The 22,402-nt window shown below is 43.1% G+C and overlaps 1 protein-coding gene across 1 annotated transcript in view; it reads left to right on the plus strand.

Annotated features, from left to right (window-relative positions):
* Positions 1-22,168, plus strand: part of NUAK2 (NUAK family kinase 2) — a 44,734-nt gene extending 22,566 nt beyond the window's left edge. The window contains exons 2-7 of the mRNA XM_018569767.1: positions 5,889-6,009; positions 10,800-10,951; positions 12,586-12,651; positions 17,655-17,774; positions 20,853-20,985; positions 21,204-22,168. Of these exons, the coding sequence (XP_018425269.1) occupies positions 5,889-6,009; positions 10,800-10,951; positions 12,586-12,651; positions 17,655-17,774; positions 20,853-20,985; positions 21,204-22,165 (1,554 nt within the window). The 3' untranslated portion in view covers positions 22,166-22,168. The remainder of the gene's footprint in view (positions 1-5,888; positions 6,010-10,799; positions 10,952-12,585; positions 12,652-17,654; positions 17,775-20,852; positions 20,986-21,203) is intronic.
* The last annotated feature ends 234 nt before the right edge of the window (positions 22,169-22,402 follow it).

A 22,402-nucleotide genomic window follows, 5' to 3' on the forward strand; every position in this document is an offset into this window, starting at 1 on the left:
CTTCTCTCATAATGTGAAATAGTAGTGCTACTATCCGTAGTGAGCATGTAATCTACAAGTTAGAGTTCCCCTGTGTAAGCTCGATATCGTATCAACATAATTAATGAGGATTCATAGCTTTCGATCCTTAAACCTATACCTCGTCTTAGATGATCAGCGTCCTCTTGGTGAGGTAAGAGGGTCTAGGTGCGCTACACAGGGATGATAGGGGTTTAAGCCTCCCGTCATGTAAGACCTGGTGTAGTAATAGGTCTGAGCCCGTTTGGATCCATTTGCGATATCCACCGTCTAGGAGTCCCGGTGACAAATATGCGTGACCCAGCAACGGCATCAATGGGGAGTTGTAGGGCCAATTCTGACTGGCGTGTACCGCATCCCATATGGATAACATCGTAGTCGTTAAGAGGTGGGTATCTTTGGACAGTGGTCTATATCGCTTCGGAATCAAGCATACCCTGTGTAAAGCTGTTTGACTCGGAGTGTGTTCCATTTGTACCCACAATTTCGTCTCTCTGGCGTAATGCCAATCTATGAGCCTGGCTAGTGAGGCCACTCTATAATACCTTCTAAAATCAGGGAGGGAAGCTCCACCAAGGGATTTTGGTCTGGTCAAAATGTTATAGGAGATCCTAGCTCTTTTTGTTTCTCCAGACAAATCTAGAGACCAGTGAGCGTAAGAGTGTAAAATAACAAGGCGTTTCGTCCGTGGGTAGCATTTGAAAAAGAAGTCTCGGCAACACATTCATCTTGATGGCACTAATTCTACCCATCCAGGAGTGGTACAGGGGGAACCAGCGACTTAAGTCGGCACGAATGTTATTCAGTAGGGGCATGTAGTTATATTTAAACATATCCTTTTAGGCGAGGTGTGTAATTGACTCCCAAACATTTTAATTTGTGCGGTTGCCATGACAAAGGGAAGTGGGATTGTATAGCCCTAATGTCTGTGTGGGGGGCTGTTAAATTGAGGATGGTAGATTTTGAAAGATTAATTTTAAAGCCGCGCCCCCCGCCTTCATTGCGATTGCCCGAACACGCGTGGAACCCTGTGGTGTATTCGGGTGCAGGGCCTGATTAAGGCCTGAGGCTGTAAGAGGGCCCAGTCCTGGGCACCCCTCTTGGTGGAATATGGGGCAGTGCAGGGTCCTTGGGGCCCCGCACTGCCGATGGGCTTCTCAGCAAGGGAGGGGGGGTCCTGTGACTCACCACTCCGACTCCTGGACGCCTCCCTAATAACATGTGGATGTGGCGGGAGAGAAGTGTGTCAAATGCCCCGCCCCCTGCACACAGTCTGGCTGCAGGGGTGTGGACATTTTTTTTTTTAAAAACTACTTGTCCAAGGGCTAAAGCGGGGGCCAAATCTACGTGTCCCTCATGACAATATACTTGTCCCAATACAAAAAATTGTTTTAATCAAAACTTGGGATGCACCGATATAGGTTTTTGGGTATCGAGCACGAGCAATGATTCTGTTTGCCCGGGAAGCCTGCTCCATGCCATCAGGAAGCTGGGCAGCAGGTAATTACATGCTACCCAGCTTCCTGATTGCCGGGGAAGCCAACTCCTCCATGTTTGGCCGGCTTGATCGGGATTAGCCAGGAAACCGGCTTCCCAGCCAATCAGCATCGAGCCAGCCAATCGGGAAACCGGGCGGTGAATAATGGCCTGATTGGCTGGGAAGCCGGCTTCCCGGCCAATCAGGAAACGGGGGTAGGTCATTAGTCGCTGCCCCGCTTTCTGATTGCGCGGGAAGCTGGCTCCATGTTCCACTACGGCACAGCCGGTCAGAGGAAATCTTCCGCTGACCAGAAGCTCCAGTATTGGGGAAGGTATCGGAGCATTTGGGCGAGTACAAGTACTTGCCCAAATATTCTATATTGGTGCATCCCTAATCAAAACTGTATTTGACTGTGCTAAATAGTGCTTCTCATTGGTCAGCGTGGTCAATGAGCAATGAGTGCTTGCAATTTGCCAGCAAAATTCAAAATGCATAGGGCTGGACTGTTTACCGAAAAGTAAGTTTTTATAGCCGGGGGGGGAGGGGTTCTGGGAGAGGCCGGGCCAGATTTGATTGGGTAATTCCATTTTCCCATATTACTTGGGAAAGAGAGCTTGCTCTTTAAGGAGGACTATGAGGTGAGTGATTTCCACTGATCCTCATAGTTCGAGCTGACGTGTGACAATGAAACTGTCACAGGTCGGCTCTGTAGATCAGGAAGTGAGGCAACACATACCGTCGCTCGCTCACTTCTTGATCCTGTCCCTGCAGAGCCGTAACTGTCACGGATTCTCCGCGCTCCGATCCTCCAGCATTGACCGGAGGAACGAACGGGGGATGGGGCGGGTACAGCTGGCTCTGCCTCTAGATAGGCAGATCCAGCTGTCAATCATGCAGCTGGGTGGATCTCGACAGTAATGTCAGGATCCGTGTTGGCTGCGGCGGTCTCAGTATATAGTGAGCTGTAGCTCGCGGTATACTGAGCTTTGGGTCACTGGAGGATGCTAGTTTATGTCCTCCTGTAACCCTTAGGGGAACTATGGGGAAAAACACTCACCCCATAGTTCTCCTTTTTAATGCACATTGTGCGTGAAGGAGAGTTCTGCTGCTTGGCTACCACAATATGGCGCAAAGTGGAATGGCTGCAGCACTCAACGCACAATGTCCTATGCATGCATGCATTTATTTGCATGCAAAAACGGTGGCAGCGGGGTTGGTTTTTTAACTTTTTTTTTTTTAACATTATCATTTTTTATAACTTTTATTTTGCTAATGTATTTTTTCTCCCACTTAATTTTATTCCTATCACATAGGGCTTAAAAACTCTTTTGATAGTTTGGAGGTGACAGGTTCCCTCTATGCAACCTGCCCCCAACACAGAACTGATGTGATCACAGCGCCACGGTCTCAGTGATTACACAGAGCAGACGAAGAAAGTCCGTTCTTCGTCTGCTTTTCGTGCTCTATGGTGAGCTCGTGTGCCGTGGTCGCGGCGGTGACGGATACAATAGCCGCCGATTCTTTCATACAAGTGATCTAATTAGATCACGTGTATAAAAACGAGCGACTGCCCCACGCTGTACATTTAGCTCTGCTTGTCCGGAGCAGGGCTAAATGTAAAAAAAACTCACCCGGCGCCCGAAACTGCGATAGGAATTCCACACCCCTGGGCTGGGCTGCTGTGAGGCTCTGGCCGAGTGCGTTGCTAAGCCCTGAGTCCAGTGCGTTGCTAAGCCCTGAGTCCAGTGCGCTGCTAAGCCCCCAGTCCAGTGCGTTGCTAAGCCACATTAGATGCAACAGATTCCTCCATCTACATTTAACTGTGTGGATGGAGGAATCTCCACCTGGGCCAATCTGTTGCACTTTTTCCATCTGACCACAGAAAATCTGCAGATAATTGTAAGGTGTATGGGCACCTTAGTCATCTGTCTGCATTACTGAAGAATAGAAAGTTAGGTCACCAGCCTGGTTGTTCTGTCTGGTCTGAATCTTGGCACTGGGTGGACAAAAAATGTATAAGGCCTGGTTCACACCCGGGCGTTTTACAGCGCGTTCCTACGCTCTGTAAAATGCTCAACATGTGAAAACCAATGATTGCCTATGGGCATGGTTCCCACCTGGGCGTTTTACAGTGCGTAGGAACGCGCTGCATAACGCCCTACGCCCAAAGAAGTACAGGAGCTTCTTTGGGGCGTATTTGCCGCGTGTTTCCATTGGGATACAGCCAGGTAGCCCTGCAAATCGCGTTAAAAACATGCGGCGGGAAACGCGTATATCCGATACGCCTAGGTGTGAACCCAGCCTTAATCATTTTGGCAGTCAAAACAATTCTTCTATGCATCTCAAATGTGTGTCCAGCTTTAATATAAAATGCTGTGCTAAAAAGTATCGTCTAGAGATATGCAGTGATTTCAGCGAAATCTATATTGCTAAGGCCCATTCACACTGAGCGGAAAATCCTGCGATTTCCGCCGCGCGTTATCGCGAGAAGTCGACGTCCAATGATTTTCAATAGAGCTGTCTTAATGTACAGCTTCATGTCGCGGTCACGCCTGCAGGGCCCATTTTCCCCGTGGATGTCGTGCGAATTTCCTTTTTTTTATTTTAATGCAGTCCGTCGCGCTATGCCGCTGCGTGGAAATCCGCTCGAGGTAAGTGTCGCTTAGTGTGAATGGGGCCTAAGTCAAATGTAGCCTTTAATTTCACCATATCAAAGTTAGTTTAAAAGAAGCTTATTTGATCGCCTTGAGCTATTTAAAGCAAATTGCATCCTTAAAATACCACCTTTTTTAATTTCACATTCCCCATTAAAGTGACACTAAACTCGGGAGTTAAATCTTAAAAAAGCATTCCAGTACGGTAAGAAAATTTTTATTTGTGTATCACTCAGCTGTAGATCCTCAAATCATCTCTGAATTGGTAATGGTGTTGTCTTTCCTTCTGGAGGGTGAGAAGAAAATGCTGAATTGTGTGCTTTTCACAACTGTTAACCATAGATGCTCAAAACAGAAAGTGTAGAGGGTAAAGTTCAGCCTTTCCTGAGAGAACAATGTAGGCTGGCCATATGCTGGTAGATTTTCATACAAATGTTAATATGAAGTGTACGTCATTATCCTTCGAACATTCCTTCGAACATTCGAGCACACAATCGGAGACTTGTGGCATGTAATTCTAAATTGCATTGGACTTTAATATTTAATTTTGGAAATCGAGTTTTCCAAACAAAAAACCACGTTTGTTAAAAAATAATTTTCCATCCCGTTCCTTTTTAATTTTGTCACTATGGTCGAAATTCAGCGTAATTGTCTGGCTTCAGTACTTTGAAGCACTAATCCAAAATAAATATGTAAATAAGGACTGGTGACTTTATATACTTGTTCCAGGTCAGCTGCATGGAAAACAGGTTTGTTTTTTTTATAGGAGGCAGCCTCCACATTTCTTAAAACACTTTGAATCCTACACCAATCCCAATTAAACTACTGTAGTATTTTTATATTATCACATAGGGTGCAATATTAGATGCTTGTCCTTTTTTAGTACTGGAATACTTGCTCAGTCCATCTGCCCTAAAGCCTATCTTGCTCCTGACTGTGAATCTCTATTACAAATTATGCTGTGATTGTTGGCATCTTGACAAGAAAAACACTACAGTTTTACTAATACAAACCAGACTGTTCTTCTGGAAGTCCTGCTTCCTCTTAAGGCCCCATTCACACTAAGCAACATACCTTACAAGCGGATCCGCATGGCTGGGATATCGCAACTGTTTGGGGCGACGTTCCAGCGACTATAGCGCGACCTTCACCGTCGGGCTGCATTCAAAAATGGAAAAATCACACGACATTCGCTGTAAAAAGGGTCCTGCTACAGCGACGGGCGACATGGAGCTGTACATTAGAACAGCTCCAATGAATAACATTGGCCGGCGATATCACGCGGCAGAAATGCCTGATATTGCAACGGAAATCCGCTCAGTGTGAATGGGGCCGTACTGTAACTCTAGCCATGCACTGTTCAAATTTTCTTGATAAACCGTCCGAAATTCACACAGTTGGTGTCCCTGTTGGCACCCTTCCACCTGGCATCCTTCCATCAGAAAACTGAAGGATTCTGAAGGAAAATCTTCGGGCCAACAGTGACGGAAGCCAATCATTTGCCATCATTGATCAAATATTCTGACCGGCACACCCACCACTGTCAGAATACGAAGGACAGAGTGGGAGATTTGTCCCATCAGTGTATGGCCAGCTTTAAGGCATCTTTTTTTGAAAAGACGCATTCCTTTTTGCCATGTCCTAGGAAACGAAAATTTCAAAACCGACATTTGATGCCCTTTAGTTCTGTAGCAGAGAACCAACACCAATAATTATTTGTATACTTTTGTTGCCAGGTGGCCATTAAGTCAATCCGCAAAGACCGTATAAAAGATGAACAGGATATGCTGCACATCCGGAGAGAGACTGAGATAATGAGTTCCCTCTGCCATCCTCATATTATATCGATATATGAAGGTAAGAATAATCACTTCCAGTAACAGATGATTCTCTAGTAGTATTTTGGAAACTAAATCCTTTAGGCCCGGTTCACACCTGGGCGTTTTGTAGCGCGTTCCTACGCTCTGCATAACGCTCAAACACCGTAATCCCATTATTTCCTATGGGTATGGCTCCCACCTGGGCATATTACAGGCCGTATGAACACGCTACAAAACGCCCTACACCCAAAGAAGTATAGGAGCTTCTTTGGAGCGTTTTTGTCGCGCGTTTCCATTGGGCTACAGCTAGGTAGCTAGTTTTTTTTTAACCGCGAATCTCGCGACAAACGCGCATATTCGATACGCCTAGGTGTGAACCCAGCCTTAGATGTCAAAGATAAGTAGTGATGTGCAAACCCTTGATATAAGTAATATATCAATTTTAGATTATTGCCAACATTTATTGCTCTAACTGATTAACTGTAAACATGATACGGTGTGGCTTCTTCAGTTGCTACCGCTAACCTGAACCAGTCCAATTTTGGGAAGTCTCTTGACTGACTGAGATAGCCAAAACTACAAAGTTTTGGTCTTTCCAAACTTCTCCTGTCCGAGACCTGGGTCTCTTTTGAATGTTTCCTTGTTAATGCTTTTGGAGTCCCTGTGGGTGAATTACATTGCCTCGCAGTAATTGCCAAGTTGATGTTGGATGCCTTTAGGAGGTCCAATATGGGCCTTGTTCTACATGTACCGTTTTTTCTGTTCTTCTCCCCACTAAGGCAGTCTTTGTTATTTGACTTTAACGTTGCTGCGTCGGCCCATTGGTTTCGTTTACCTGCTTATTGTATTCTGCTTATGTGTTGGAAGTGAAATTTTTGTGAAACAAAACTACAAAGTTCTGAACATAATAGGGATGGGTTAGAACCTTTTTATCAGGTAACTTTTTGCTGTCTGCCTGGCTGTGGAAATTTCCACATATTTTCTATCCTCAAGAAGCAACAGAGAATGAGAGGAAATCTCCGCAAAGTGAGAATTCCCATCTTAGCACTTGTCATCAGAGGTGCCCCCATTGGAATATTTACCCTCATGTCTTGTGAAAAATGTAACATTTTGGATTTTCTTTCACTTCCTCTATCGGTAACAATGTATTAAAGGACACATACATGGTTATATCTCCCTAACGGGGACATACTACAATAAAAACCTGATAGAAGGTTTAACTAGTACACAAAATCTGAACAAAAAAAAGAGTTTTGCTTTTTTACATACACTTAAAATAGAGTTCATAGTAGCAAAGCTGATGTAAAGTGATACTATGAGTTTGGATTTTCCACTTTTAATTATGATAAATCCACGGCCCTTGAAACAGAACATGCTAGAGAGTGACATGCTTGTACAGGTAGATAAGCTGCAGGATACAGGACATGGCCGTGCAGGTATATTTCTAACCCAGCAAGCCGGTTTAATTCCTGAACTGACTGAAAACTGAAACCAATCATGTTTTGAAATGGCTGTTCTGACCCAGCCCCTTTAGTTAATCTGCTTCAAACAATAGCTCTGTGTATGACACACACTTGCTTATTAAAGGTTGCTTGTATTTAAACAAAAAACATCCCCCTCAAGGCATAGAACACGTGGCAATATTACCCAAGTCTACAATTACCTTCATTTTAGCATAAATATGTAATAACACCCACATGCACTGGTTGAGAAAGGGCTGATGAATGAAAAGACATTCAGAAATTGATAATAAAAAAAAGATAAAGGAAACCTGTGCTAAGAGATCTAGAAATGTCAGTTGCCTGGCTAGTTCTGTATTCAATACCTTGAGTCACTGATGCAGTGCAGGTGTGCAGCCAATCTAGCTGATTTTTAATCTTTTTTGGTATCACAAATCTGATCTTGAATTTGTGACTTTTGTTGGCTGAGCAATAGAAATATTGCGTCAGAGACTCAAGCACTGTATACAAAGACGGTGGAAGTGGTTCACACTAGGGCTGCAACAATTAATCGACATAATCGATTATAATCGATTATTGAAAAAGTTGTCAACTTTTTCAATAATCGATTAATCGGCTTCTGATCAGTTGGCCCTGTTCACGGCTCCACACGCTGCGCACCGCACCTCCTCCCCAACTCACGCTCAACGCTGCCAGACCCGCATCCACGCTCTACACGCCGCACCTCCTTCCCGCCTCACACTCACCGCCCGCCCACATTCTCCATCGGCACAGGGACGCGGGGAGATGTAGTAAGGAGGAGCAGGTGTGGGGGGTTGACAGCGGCAGATTGACAGGCCCAATCTCAGAAGCAAGTTGCTGGAAGACTGCTCAGGTAAGCCTGCACTTTCCCACACGTGGTGCTCTATAATGTATTGCTGGGATTTGTATTCCTCTATAGCTGATGGTACATTGTGCTGTATATTATACATAGGAATACAAATCCCAGCAATACATTATATACTGTATGTATAATGTACTATCGCTGGGATTTGTTGTACTCTATAGTTGGTAATATTCTGCACTGCGCTAGCTTGCTCCTGTCAATACAAACTAGTAGTCCATCACTGGAGCCATTTTTAAAAAATGTATTTGATTGTTTATCCGATTAACTGTTTAATCGAACTTAATAATCGGCTAACTAATCGATTTTGAAAATAATCGTTAGCTGCAGCTCTAGTTCACACCTTTTTTATATTAAACAGATGCTTAAAGAGAAACTTTACCCATATCTTCAAAATAACAACAAAGGCACCTTAAGAAATGTTTAGTAATGACAATCTACAAACAAATACTAATAGATCAGGGGTGGCAAACACAAGACACGCGGGCCGGATCCGGCCCGCCGGACCTTGTAATGTGGCGCCGCACAGCGCTGCCTGCTGTTAGGATGGCGGAGCGGTGAGGGGGAGAGAAGCCACGCCCTCACCTGTCAGGATGGCCGAGCGGGTAATTGCGGTCGTCATCGGAAACCCGCCCTTCGGGGGCGCGGCTTGCGATCATCGCAAGTACGATCTGCCTGTCCAAGATGGGCAGATCGTACTTTTTTTAAGTACCTTACAACCATCGCAAGACAAAAGTCTTGCGATGGTTGTAAGGTGTGTGTCCAGCATTAGACATGTGACCATGCACATCATCACAGGGAAGAAAAATGCCTTTCCCTGAGATCTCAGGAGATTTCCCAGCATTGTAAAAGAATTTCCAAGTAAAATTAAAAATATGATTGTTTAGCTAATTAATGTAAGATTTCATATCGGCATGCAAAGCTGTATGCTGATGTGATTTTGTAGTCAAAGGGGGTTAAAGGTCCGCTTTAATATGAAAGGCTAGTAATCCTCATTAATTGGACTCTCCTTTTGTGTTCCTGTGTTTATTTTGTGCTGCAAGGTCTGGATATTAAGCAGCTAAAAAGGAGCTAGTTTTACTTTGGCCTGAATTTTTTTTTTTTTTTTTTACTTCCCTAGTATAGAACTGTGAAAGTCAGACCAATAGAGTAGGTTATGTTTTCTAGTCGGGTACAGAGCGAAAGTACATACCACAGAAAGGACATGGGCCACGGTTATCTCTAAAGCAAGATAAGGTAGGGCTGTAAAGTTATAAAAGAGCTCAACCATCTGGCATACACTAGTTGGTGACATTCTACTGCCTGGATGAACTCCAGTGCTCTGCCTTTCTAAATGCTCTTCCACACATATGTTGCAGAACTAACAAATGCTAATGGAGCAATCCATCGCCTCCCTGTTTTTTCCTGTTGGGGTAAATGTGTTAAAATACATTTTGCACATCTTCACCACAGTCTGAACCAAACTCGCCCTGTGTTTTAGGAGGATTACTTGCAGAACAAGGCCATAGAGACATGCTCTTTTGGATTCATTTTTAGAATAAACAACTTTTTTTTTTTAATCTGTACTTGTGCAGCCTCATATCATATATATCATATATCATATAGTGTGCAGTTTTATATCTGTTCTTTTTAGAAAGGAAAAATAGAATGAGGTCACAGCTTTTTTTATGTTTCCCCCCCCCCCCATCCCTTTTCAGTGCAAATTGTTTTAGGTAATTAAAGTGTATTTAAACCCAAAAACCAACAAGTCATGTTCCTCAGATGTGGTGGCTGCATTCATTCTTACTTTTCAGTCAAGCCAAGAGTCACCTGTCAGCGAAAAATATTTTTCTTAGAGAATAAAAACCAGCCAGAAAATAGACAAGTCTTTCCTAGATCTCTCAAAAGATTATTTCCCATCAATGAGAAAGCAGTTGAATTCCAGGTTAAATGCCCTATGCTGGATGACATTTGCAAAAGTGTCCAAAAGTCTGCAGTCTTGAATATTACAAGCCTGTTGAGGTGGGCACAAAATAACTGGATCAACGGGTATTTTTGTGTACTTGCAGCATCCCTAAAGCAACAAAACATGGAGTAATGTGCATGTATTGGACTGATTTATTTTTGCCCAGCCATATACTTTAACTAGTTGTTGGCTGTCACTTCATGTGCAGCACATGGTAATCTTGAAATCAAGAATAGTGATGACAGCACCATACATTTTTGCAAATGATAATGCACAATTGCTATATGTAAACTTTGACCTCTACCTACAGATTTTCAGTAATGAACAAACCTGCAGTTTATGAAAGAATATAAGAACCCTGTATTCTGTTTGCTGCAGAGGTTGTGTTAACTGCTTTTACTGACAAAAATCAGCAAATTTACCATTTGACTAGGGGTACCCAAACCTGTACACATTAATACAGACTTTTTTTTTGTATTTTACCCTATATATGTGTTCTTATATTTTGCATACTGAATTGATTGTTTCTTCCACTACAGTGTTTGAGAACAGCAGCAAGATAGTGATTGTTATGGAATATGCAAGCCAAGGGGACTTGTATGATTACATCAGTGAACGGCAGAGACTCAGTGATCAAGAAGCAAGGCGATTCTTTCGGCAGATTGTATCTGCTGTACAGTATTGTCACGCGGTAGGTATATGCTGGTCAATCAATTTAGTATTCATGAGAAATATGGTACATGTTACCAAATCTACTATACTTTGTTAAAGAAGAACTCTGGGCAAAATATTTATTGACCCTTGCAGTGGGGCTACCCCCACACTATAAAGCAGTGGTCTCAAAGTACCGGCCCACGAGCAGCCAGTTCACAAGTCTGGTACGCAGTCACGGACCGCGTACCAGACTTGCGGGAGCAGCTACACGGTCTGCATCTCTGTCAGATGCAGACCGCATAGCTTCTTCTATGGCGGCTTGGATCCTTTCGGCTGGTGTCTTCGCTGAACGCTGGCCGAAAGGATTGATTAGTAAGGTCTATCGTGGCTCACAGCCTCCTGCAACAAGACTTTAGGTGCAATTAAGGATTTCTGCATCAGGAACATGCGTTTAATGCAGCAGGAATCCCTAATCTGGCATTTAAAAGCGGCAGCTGTCACATATTCAAGTTAATGATCAGGTTGTTGCATGTAAATGCCTGCACAACGCATGTAATGTGATATGATTACATTCGGTTAGGAATCAATCACTCTCCCTGGACGCAATGATTGTGCATTCAGGGAGAGTGTTTTCTAACCGCATGTAATATCACAAACAATTACATGCGGTGTGCAGGTGTTTACATGCAACTGCTGTCACCTGATCATTAACTTGAATAGGTGACAGCTGTCACTTGTAAACACCAGATTAGGGATTCCTGCTGCAGGAATCACTAATCGCACCGACAGATATGAATGTATTGTGTGTATATTGTAGGGATGCACCGATACCGGTATTTCGGTATCAAGTAAGAGTACCGATTTATTTTATTTTTTTCCGGTACGCGCCGAATACCAAAAGTCCCATCCAGGAAGCCAGGCGGCGTGTAATGACTCGCCACCTGGCTTCCTTATTAGTCGGGAAGTCGGTTAGCATGTAAATTCTCGCCACCCGGCTTCCCGATTAGCAGCGAAGCCGTCCCCATGCTTCTAGTCACAATGTCACTAGAAAGCATGGAGCCGGCTTTCTCACCAGTCAGGACCTCGGGCAGCGTGTAATGACGTACTGCCCGGCTTCCTGATACAGGAAGTGTCGGGCTAGGCATCGGAGCATTTGGGCGAATACTAGTATCGGTATCTGTGCATCCCTAGTATATTGGGGTCCGTATTACCAAACCAGATATAGTTGCATTTTATTTTAAGGTATGAAATTTGGCAAGCGGCCCCCATGGGAGAAAAACATTTTGTCGAGTGGAGCCAGAGTGAATTGAGTTTGAGACCCCTGCTGCAAAGGTTAACTGCTCATTTTGGTCTAGGGAGGAAAAAAAAAGTTATACTCGTGATCTTCTAAGCTGGCATGCTCTTACACTGGTCCTTCCAGCCTCCCTCCCCTCGACTCCAGCAGTCTAAGTTCCCTGAGTCATCACGTTCTGAACAGTGTGTATAGGAATGCCCAGAGTTATTCTTTAAATTAGTGACACAAAGAAAAGTGCAAAAAACCATTGTAATTGGCCTTTACTTTACTGAAGCCAGACTAGTACATTGTAAATTCCACTTAGATACTATTGGAACATTTTTGCTTGCACTGTTTTGCATTCTTGCACTGTTAAAAATATGACTTTACGTCGACAGAATGGGATTGTGCATCGGGATCTAAAGCTGGAGAATATACTATTGGATGAAAATAAAAATGTGAAGGTAAGCAGGTTGTGCACGTTTTTTTACACTTTTCACCTTTTATTTCTTATATGCAATTTTATTTTTCATGCGTTTGTTTGTCAGAAAAATAATTGGGGAGAATTTCTCCCAAGTTTTGAGAATTTCTCAAAACTGGAGCAGACTCCCTGTGGGGTGGGTAGGGAGGTGCAGTCGCCATGGTTGGTCTATAACAACGTCCAACTCCAAGCACCAATCGGGCATTCCAGCTCGCCTACTCCGTCTCCAGGAGCTAGCTATTTTTTTTATCCTTAATATATGTTTAGACAGGGTCACCAGCTTCTGCTGACACTACATATCCCAGCCACTGACCCTGTGCGGGGAAGGGGGGAATTTAGCAAAGCTGGAGCAGACAGAATTTGGAGTAGTTGCCCATAGTAACCAATCAGCTTTTCTGTTTCATTTACAAAGCCTAACTGTGTACCAACTAAGAAAAAAAATGGGGCTTTTAAGGTGTCATAAAATGCCAAGAGACCAATTCCAACATAATACCACATATGAATAAAATCACATATATAATCTAAAAATAACTTTCTTTTTACTTGGAAAAACTCCATGAGCCCAATGCAGATAAAAAGTACAATACATAGCCACGGAGCTCAGAATATAAACGACATAGAACCTTCCTGGAACCTGTACTGATGCATATTATCGCTGAAAAGCATTTATTTAATGTAATTTTCCTTAAAATATCTAACAATTTCATAATTATCAAGACTGGATCCATGATTCTGTACTGTCCAGCCTTCTACGCGTTTCGCTGAAGCCTTATCCGGATGTTTGGAGGTAGCCTATAGTATTCATATAGATAAATAAGCAATGCATCAATATTTAACATCATCATTCAAAGCTTAACTGAACAAACAGAAAAGTGAAGCCGATTGGTTGCCATGGGCAACTACCTCAGATTCTGTCTGCTCCAGTTTATTAAGTCATTAATTCCCCCCACTGAGGGCAATTTGTCAAAACTGGAGCAGGCCATATCTGGAGAGCAGTTGCCCAACCAATTGGCTTTAATCTTTCATTTTCCAAGCTTAACTGAAGAGAGAAGCTGATAGGGTACTATGGCCAACTGCTCCAGTTTTGATAAATCCCCCCTCCCTTTTGTATCTCTTCTGCCATAAAAGCTTTCTCTGCCTGCAAGTATTCTGTTCCTAAATTGCAAATTTACAGCTCAGTGTAAAATCCCGGCATCTGTAAGCTGCTGAGAGTAGGTCCCGGGATGAAGCAACTGCATTGTGCTTGTGCGGAATTTGTGTCCTCTTAGGATGGCCAACGAGGAAGGAAGAAGATGGGGCAAACATGGTGGCAAGGGGGGAGCGTTGATGGTGCATTGCAGGAGGAGGACTTACGGAGAAGTAAGCCTGCCATGATGCAAATATGCTGTGCACCTTATCGCAAGAGCTCTGGGTGACGGCAAACATCACTATTTGTCTAATTCATTTGGATTGGCAGGGACCAAGTAGGTCAAGCACAATCAAGGTATGTCCTTGGACTAGTATGTAAACCACAGAAACAAAACTACATCCTTTGTCTCTTGGTATTGCATAGGCAGAATTTCTTGCACATATTTCTTCACTCTGGGCTAGTTCACGCAATCTCCAGACCAGTTCTGGATGCTTTTTCTTGTATGTGTTTTTGATGCATTCTGCTGCGTTTCTATTTAAAATAGTTTTTACTTGGGTTTAAACACGTTCCGGTGTATTCCGGTCCATTTCCATGCATCTTTGCACGTTCCGGTGTGCAAAAAATACATGCTGCTGTCCTTTTAATAAAAGAAAATAAAAGCTCTGGAATTGAATGCTGTGGTGTGAACTAGTCTCATGTATTACCGTGTATGCGTTTTTGGTGCGACTAAAGAAATGTAAAAAACACATCGGTCTGAAGATGGTGTGAACAAGCCCTTAATGTTTTTCTCAACATTTTACTCTACAGAAACTCTCAGCCATATATGTTGATCAGATCTTGTTTCCTGCTATGTAATTACTGCCATAAAGCTTTAAATATATCGGTTTTCTGAGGCTGGGAATTTCCCTACCAGCAAGGTAATTTCCTACAGCACACAGCTGTATTTTGTCCTAGAGCAGAGCTCAAAATTTCCACTCTCCTGCTCGCATTTGGCTAGTGGAAATACAGTGAAGGCAAGTGGAAATTAGGGTCTCAAAGTACCGGCCCTAAGCCGGTACTATGTGGCCCGCAGCCCGCTGACAAGTCAGGCACACGGTCATAGACTGTGTACCTGACTTGCGGAAGCAGCTCCACGATCTGCATCTCTGTCAGATGCCGACCGCAGAGCTGCTCCTGTCAGCTCCGGTTTTCTGCGGCCAGAGCTCTGACAGTTCTGAGCTCTGGCCGAAAGAAAGGATGTATTAGTGAGGTCTGAAGCAGACCTCACTAAAATCACACCATTATTTTAGGTGCGATTAGGGATTCCTGTGTCAGGAACTTTCATTTTTCTGCAGCAGAAATTCCTAATCTGCCATTTACAAGCAACTATCATAAGATAATTTAACCCCTTCATGACTGAGCTTGTTTTTAGTTTCTGTTCGTAAATGACTGACACACTTTTGACATTTTTGCTGTGTGATTCTTCCACGTCAGTAATATACTTTCTTACAAAGTGCACCCACACATATTATATATTGTTTTTTAGAGGACAGATAGGGCTACATATTTATATCACATATGTGCGTCTAACGCCTCACTTAGGACAAATAAAATATAAAAAAAGAGGAAAAAACCGTTTAAAAAAAACACTTTTTTCCCAGTTTTGATTTGTAGTATTTTTTTTACAAAACCAGCACAGCTAAAAAAATGCAATAAATACATTCATTTATTTGTCCCTTATTTTATTTTATTTTTTACACATTTTTTTTTTTTTTTTACACTTTTCACAATTTTTTTTTTTTACACTTTTCACTTTTTTTTAACTTAAAAATGTTATTTTATTTATTTAATTATATCAAGCAGTCATTGTGAATTAATCTCACTGTTACTGCTTGATAAATTAATAAATTTTTGGTGATTATCAGGCTGCTTCAAACTTCAGAACAGCCAATAATAAGTTAGTGACACTGATCCTGCAGCAGTTCAGGATTCAGCTGTTACTAAAGGTTTTCTGATTGTTGCAACAACGATCAGCAAACAAACATTCTTCTTCCAGGAATAGACACATTATGTATCTATTCATGAAAGAAAAAAAAAAAGCCAGTATAGCTTGAGAGAGAGATCTCTCGATCTATACGAGCTGTCAGAATGTTTTGCCGGCATCTGTATCCGCTCTGCTGTGACTCTCAGACACCCGATATTAAGGTATCGGGTGTCTGAAAAAGGTTAACCCTTTCATTAATGAATGCCTCTGTAGTAAGGGCATCCATTAATGAATGTTAAAAGCTGATTCTCAGCGATTAACAGCCCTCTAAAGCAGCAAATAACTCGTCACGTACAGTGTACGTGACAAGTCATTTGGTCCCTTTGTGGCTGGACGTACAGTGTACGTCTCCCGTCACGAAGGGGTTAAGGGTGTGTTTAAGGGCGGTGTTGAGGCTGGGGCAGGGTAGGGGTGAAGTGGGGCAACTGGTGGCGAGTAACTCTTAAAGCCTGGCTAGACATTTGCAGTTGTAGCGCTCACCCCTGAACGAGCCGCCAAAGTAACTAGGGTATTTTCTGTCCCCAAGCCAAAATGCACCGCCCAAACAGGATCCACACCAACATGCCTTTAGAGAGTTTTGTAACGGCTTTACTAAACAATTAGTGTATATGCGTAAGACAATGCAATAATGAACACAATAATTGAAGAAAATAGCACTTAGCAATATACAGTGGGTATTCTGACACTCAGTAGCTGTGGCTGTCCGTGTACTGAAATTTGCAATATTTAACTACCCCAGATACTGTCCTTGACTTTGAATACAGAAATACTAATGTCTCGGTCTCCTCAAATAATCTCAGACTCTACTACGGGCTAGTAGCAATAGTCTAGGCTAGCCATCGCTGGGGTGCATAGTGTATTGCAGATGTGAATGGCAAAATCCCACAAATGGCCTAAAGCCATCTAACAACTTCCAGGATCAGTCAGAAAAGATGTCAGTCAGCGAGAGACGGGCATCCCCTTTGTCTCAAACCTCTGATGATGCTGAAGTCATCTGGGGTCTCTTGAAGAAGGACTCTGGTCACCGAAAGGCACTGTGCAGCTTTCCCTGTTGATACAGTCAGGATCCCCTCGAATTGCTGGGCCTTCTAGAATCACTCACAGTACTGTCTTGGCTGTTCATCCAGGCTGCGATATCCCCGCTGTAGCAGTGTCCCTGGGTCCTGTTGAAGCAATCGTTCAGTTCTCTTTGAGCACCCCAAAACCGCATGAAGTCTCTCGGATCTCCTGGAGCAAGCGTGCTCAGCATTACCAGCACAGAATTACCCCTCTGAGAAACGCAGCCTCCTGGGAGTTGCAGTCTGAAAGATCTCACACAGCACCACCAGTCCCCTGATCTGCACTGCAACTCCCACAAGTCTCTGACTCACAGGATGCACAAGGTCAGTTAACTGTTTAGAAGCAGATTATTGATTATTTCAGTAGCAACTTGTATATAGGGGCTACACAGTCCTGAGGGGGAAAAAAAGTAATGAGCATTCTGAATATACTGTGTAAAATATCCACCTATTTAGCTGTACAGTAATGTAGCTATGAGGTGATCCAGTACCATACGGTAATGTAATTGTCCTGTACATTCCTTCCTGTTTTTTTCTTTGACGTTGGTGAACTTTACCCTGCAACAGTAGACATGTTTGAATGTCTGATGTTGGCAGTGTTCCACTATCTATCTGTGCAAATACAGAAGGGAGGGGTGTTTCTGCCTCATTTATTTACAGGATCCTAAATACAGCTCAAGCAAAATATTCTTAACCTGTTTAAGTCTTATGCCACCATAAAATATAATTATTTCATTTGCAATTTTTTTATTTGTATTTTTTCCTTTTTTTTTTAGATTGCAGATTTTGGACTTTCCAACATCTACCATTCAGATATCTATCTTCAGACATATTGTGGTAGTCCCCTTTATGCGTCTCCTGAAATTGTCAATGGCAGACCTTATAAAGGTCCTGAGGTAAGATTGAGTTATACTTTAACCAAAGGCAGCCATCTATTAAGGCAACACAGATCAGCTGCATTCTGTAACAGAAGGCCAAATACGCTTTCATGCCCTTGTCATACCTGCATTTTTCCCCCCCACTACTTCCCATGACTGCTCACCTGGCCTCCTCCAAGAACAAGAATTGTGCCAGTCCTGGCCGCACCGGTCACAGCCGATCTCTGGACCGGCAATGGCAGTGACAGCTGCTGCTAATATAAGCGATCGGACATCTCTAGAGAAGCCCGATCGCTTGAGTGTAGAGCTCCCGGCCAGCCGTTTAATTACTACGGCCAGCAAGCTACTCGTCCCGCTCTGCTGCCCTCTCGTCACACACTGCATTGCCAATAGTATTGGGACGCCTGCCTTTACACGTGCATGAACTTTAATGGCATCCCAGTCTTAGTCCATAGGGCTCAATATTGAGTTGGACCACCCTTTTGCCGCTATAAAAGCTTCAACTCTTCTGGGAAGGCTGTCCACAAGGTTTAGGAGTGTGTCTATGGAAATGTTTGACCATTCTTCCAGAAGCGCATTTATGAGGTCGCGTACCAATGTTGGACGAGAAGGCTTGGCTCGCAGTCCCCTCTCTAATTCATCCCAAAGGTGTTCTATCGGGTTGAGGTCAGGACTCTGCAGGCCAGTCAATTTCCTCCACCCCAAACTCGCTCATCCATGTTTTTATGGACCTTGCTTTGTGCACTGGTGCACAGTCATGTTGGAACAGGTAGCCGGCCATCCCTAAACTGTTCCCACAAAGTTGGGAGCATGAAATTGTCCAAAATGTCTTGGTATGCTGATGCCTTAAGAGTTCCCTTCACTGGAACTCTTAAGGCAAGGGGCCAAGCCCAACCCCTGAAAAACAACCCCACATCATAATCCGCCCTCCACCAAACTTTACACTTGGCACAATGCAGTCAGACAAGTACCTTTTTTGTCCTGGCAACCGCCAAACCCAGACACGTCCATCGGATTGCCAGACAGAGAAGCGTGATTCGTCCCTCCAGAGAACATGTCTCCACTTCTCTAGGGTCCAGTGGCGGCGTGCCACCACTGCATCCGACGCTTTGCATTGCACTTGGCTTGGATGCAGCTGCTCGGCCATGGAAACCCATTCCATGAAGTTCTCTATGCAGTGTTGTGCCAATCTGAAGGCCACACGAAGTTTGGAGGTCTGTAGCTATTGACTCAGCAGACAGTTGGCGACTTCTGCGCTTCAGCATGCGATGACCCCGCTCTGTCATTTTATGTGGCCTACCACTTCGTGGCTGAGTCGCTGTCGTTCCCAGTTGCTTCCACTTTGTTATACCACTAACAGTTGATCTGTGCAATATTTAGTAGCAAGGAAATTTCACAGATGGACTTATTGCACAGGTGGCAACCTATCACGGTACCGCGCTTGAATTCACTGTGCTCCTCAGGGCAACCCATTCTTTCACAAATGTTTGTAGAAGCAGTCTGCATGCCTAGGTGCTTGATTTTATACAGCTGTGGAAGGGATTTGGAACACCTGAATCTAATGATTTGGAGGGGCATCCCAATACTTTTGGCAATATAGTGTATATGCATACACACACAGTGGGTATAGAGAAGAATCACCCACCTTTTTAAAATCACTTTTTTGTTGCTTTGCAGCCTGAAATGAAGAGAGACACAATTTTTGTTTTATTCAGCTGTATTTACTCAGTGCAACTTTTAAACTTCGAAGTGAAAGATATAACAATGGCAAAAAAAAATTATAAAAACAGAAAAAGGATTAGTGAAGTCTATTACTAAGAAGGTATTTGGTACAACACGGATTCTACCTGGATCAGGACGTTGCTCCAAACTGGATGAAAGCCAGGAGAAAACTGGTCAGAGAGGCTATCAAAAGGCCTACAGCAACTCTGAAGCAGTTGCAGGAATTAGACTATTTACAGACTAAAGGCTGTAATTAAAGCAAAAAGTGGTTCAACAAAATACTGACACAAGGGGGTGACCCTTTTTCCAACTAAGTGATTTCTGCTTTTGCATTATTATTTTTTTCTGACATGTTAGTTTTAGATCTTTCACTTGGTTGTTATAAGTTGCCCTGAGTAAATGCAACTGGATAAAACAAACTGTGTCTGTCTTAATTTCAGGCTGCAAAGCCTCTCTCTCTCTCTCTTCTCTCCTTCTCTTCCCTTTTTGTCTCCTCCTTCTCTTCCCTTTTTTTCTCCTCTTCCCTTTTTTTTCTCTCCTTCTCTTCCCTTTTTTTTTTCTCTCCTTCTCTTCCCTTTTTTTTTTTCTCTCCTTCTCTTCCCTTTTTTTTTCTCTCCTTCTCTTCCCTTTTTTTTCTCTCCTTCTCTTCCCTTTTTGTTCTCTCCTTCTCTTCCCTTTTTGTCTCATTACTAACGACCATAGGTGCATGATTGTTACAAATAGACCAGGTAACTTAATTCTTTATTTTCAGATAATTGAATCTTACGGTTTAGATTTTGTTAGACGAAATAATACTTGCACACCTACTACGATTAAGTCCTGACAAGAGTAAAACAAGTTAGAGGGAGGTAACGTTTTGAATTCATTACTATTTGAAAAGGTGCCCATACACCTTAGTTATCCGCAGATTTTTGTCTGCGATCACATTTTTGTCTTTCCGGCAGGCTACAACATTTTCGTCTACTTGTACGAAAGTGTAAGGGTTAGTGTCATTTTTTGTACAACAGAAATCTCAGCATGAAAATTGCACATGCTCAAATGAAAATCTGTTCTTTCGATCAACAAAAATCGGCGAGCTAGTGGTGCTGACGAACGTTAACTGCGAACTACATTGACCTGTGCATGATGGGCTGTTTTGAACGAAAATTGAGGGTGAAATGTCTTCACACAAAAAAGTTGTACAATGGTTGAAAGGTGTATGGTCACCTTTACAAAGTGAAGCTTGACGGACTGTTGTGGAGTGCATTATTGTCGGCCCTTGGAGTGGTGAACCACCTACTGTAATTCTATACCTAATCTAAAAGGCCATATGCACATTAATTTTGCATTGCGTGTCGAGGTTTGTGTAAAAGTAAATTTTATTCTGTGTTGTAGGTGGATAGCTGGTCGTTAGGAGTTCTTCTCTACATTTTGGTTCATGGCTGTATGCCATTTGACGGGCAAGACTACAAGAAACTGGTAGCTCAGATCACTTGTGGAGCTTACAAGGAACCAAGCCACCCATCTGGTGAGTGACCAGTGTGTATTTGATGCACATTGTCAGGTTATTTTTGGAGCACTGAATCATTACTACTGCAAACAACTGGCAGATGTGTGTACCAGTGAATTGTTTCACCCCATGTAATGCATGCCAGTCTTTTTTAAATGCTTTGTTTATCACAGGTTACCCCTTCTCTAATCTTTTATTTACCACTGCTGACTTCAAATTCACTCTTTTCTCTGCAGATGCATGTGGATTGATTCGTTGGCTACTGATGGTGAACCCAGAGCGCAGAGCCACGCTATCAGACGTTGCTTCTCATTGGTGGGTGAATTGGGGGTACCAACAACCGTTGAGTGAACCAGAGCAAACAAAGGAATCTGATTCACCATTTTCTATTGTTGGGGGATGGTTTAGAAGATCTTCTCGTCCTTTGTGGGATAATGGCTCTAAAATGCGCTCTTTCTTACGCCAGCATCTCCCAGGGACAACTATCACTCGTCAGCGCTCACTAAAGCGTTCTAAAAGGGAAAACATGGGCCACATAATAACTCCGATTCCCCCAGAAACAATCCCATCTGTACCTCCTGCTCCTAAAAAAGGAATCTTAAAGAAGCCCCAGCAGCGAGAGTCTGGTTACTATTCTTCTCCAGAGCATAATGAGGGAGCATTGATGAATGACGAAAATGATGCACCCTGTTCCTCTTATGCCATTGAGCCAAAACATCTCCCAGCGATTAATACTGGCATAGAAGAACCACAGGAACCAGTCATCAGGAAAGGTATACTCAAGCGAGATGGCAAGTTCTCTTCTGCTGGAGCAGCTCCTGAGTTGTCTTTTGATGCGGTTGACTGTTCTTTAAAAAATGACAAGTTACCTGTATGCATGCTTACCCATGAGAAAGTACCATCTTCTTTCAGCCAAGAGAGTATTCTTTCCACTGAGTCATTTGAGTTGTTAGATTTCCCAACCAGATATAGAGATCGTCCAAGACGAAAGATGCAATCTATGAGAGGTAGTCTTTCTGCTGAAGATCTTTTAAACCTCAATTCAGAGGATGACTTTGGATCAGATGGACCCAGACTCTGGAATATGGCTTGCTATCAGGCACGTGTAGCAGAAAGCTGCCTCTCCTTGGTAGTGTCAGAGGAAGAGGCGATGCAGGTCTACAGGACTGCAGTGCTTATTGGTCGAGATCCAAGTTGAAATGGATTTATTTTCTCTTATAGAGATGAGAGGCCATGAGAAAGTGATACAGAGGCATTTCTGTGTCACAGGTGACTTGCAGATTGTACTAAGAATATTTTTATAATGTGGCCTTGATGTTGCCTAGTAGCACAAAATGTGCCCATTGCGGCATCCTGGAATTGGAGTCTGCTGATTTCTTTTAAGAAGTTTTACAGAACTGTAATGAACAGAAGTACCTGTGATGAACTGGATTAT

The sequence above is a fragment of the Nanorana parkeri genome, unplaced genomic scaffold (assembly GCF_000935625.1).
Source record: "Nanorana parkeri isolate BGI_ZX_2015 unplaced genomic scaffold, ASM93562v1 scaffold1391, whole genome shotgun sequence".
Lineage (NCBI taxonomy): Eukaryota > Metazoa > Chordata > Amphibia > Anura > Dicroglossidae > Nanorana > Nanorana parkeri.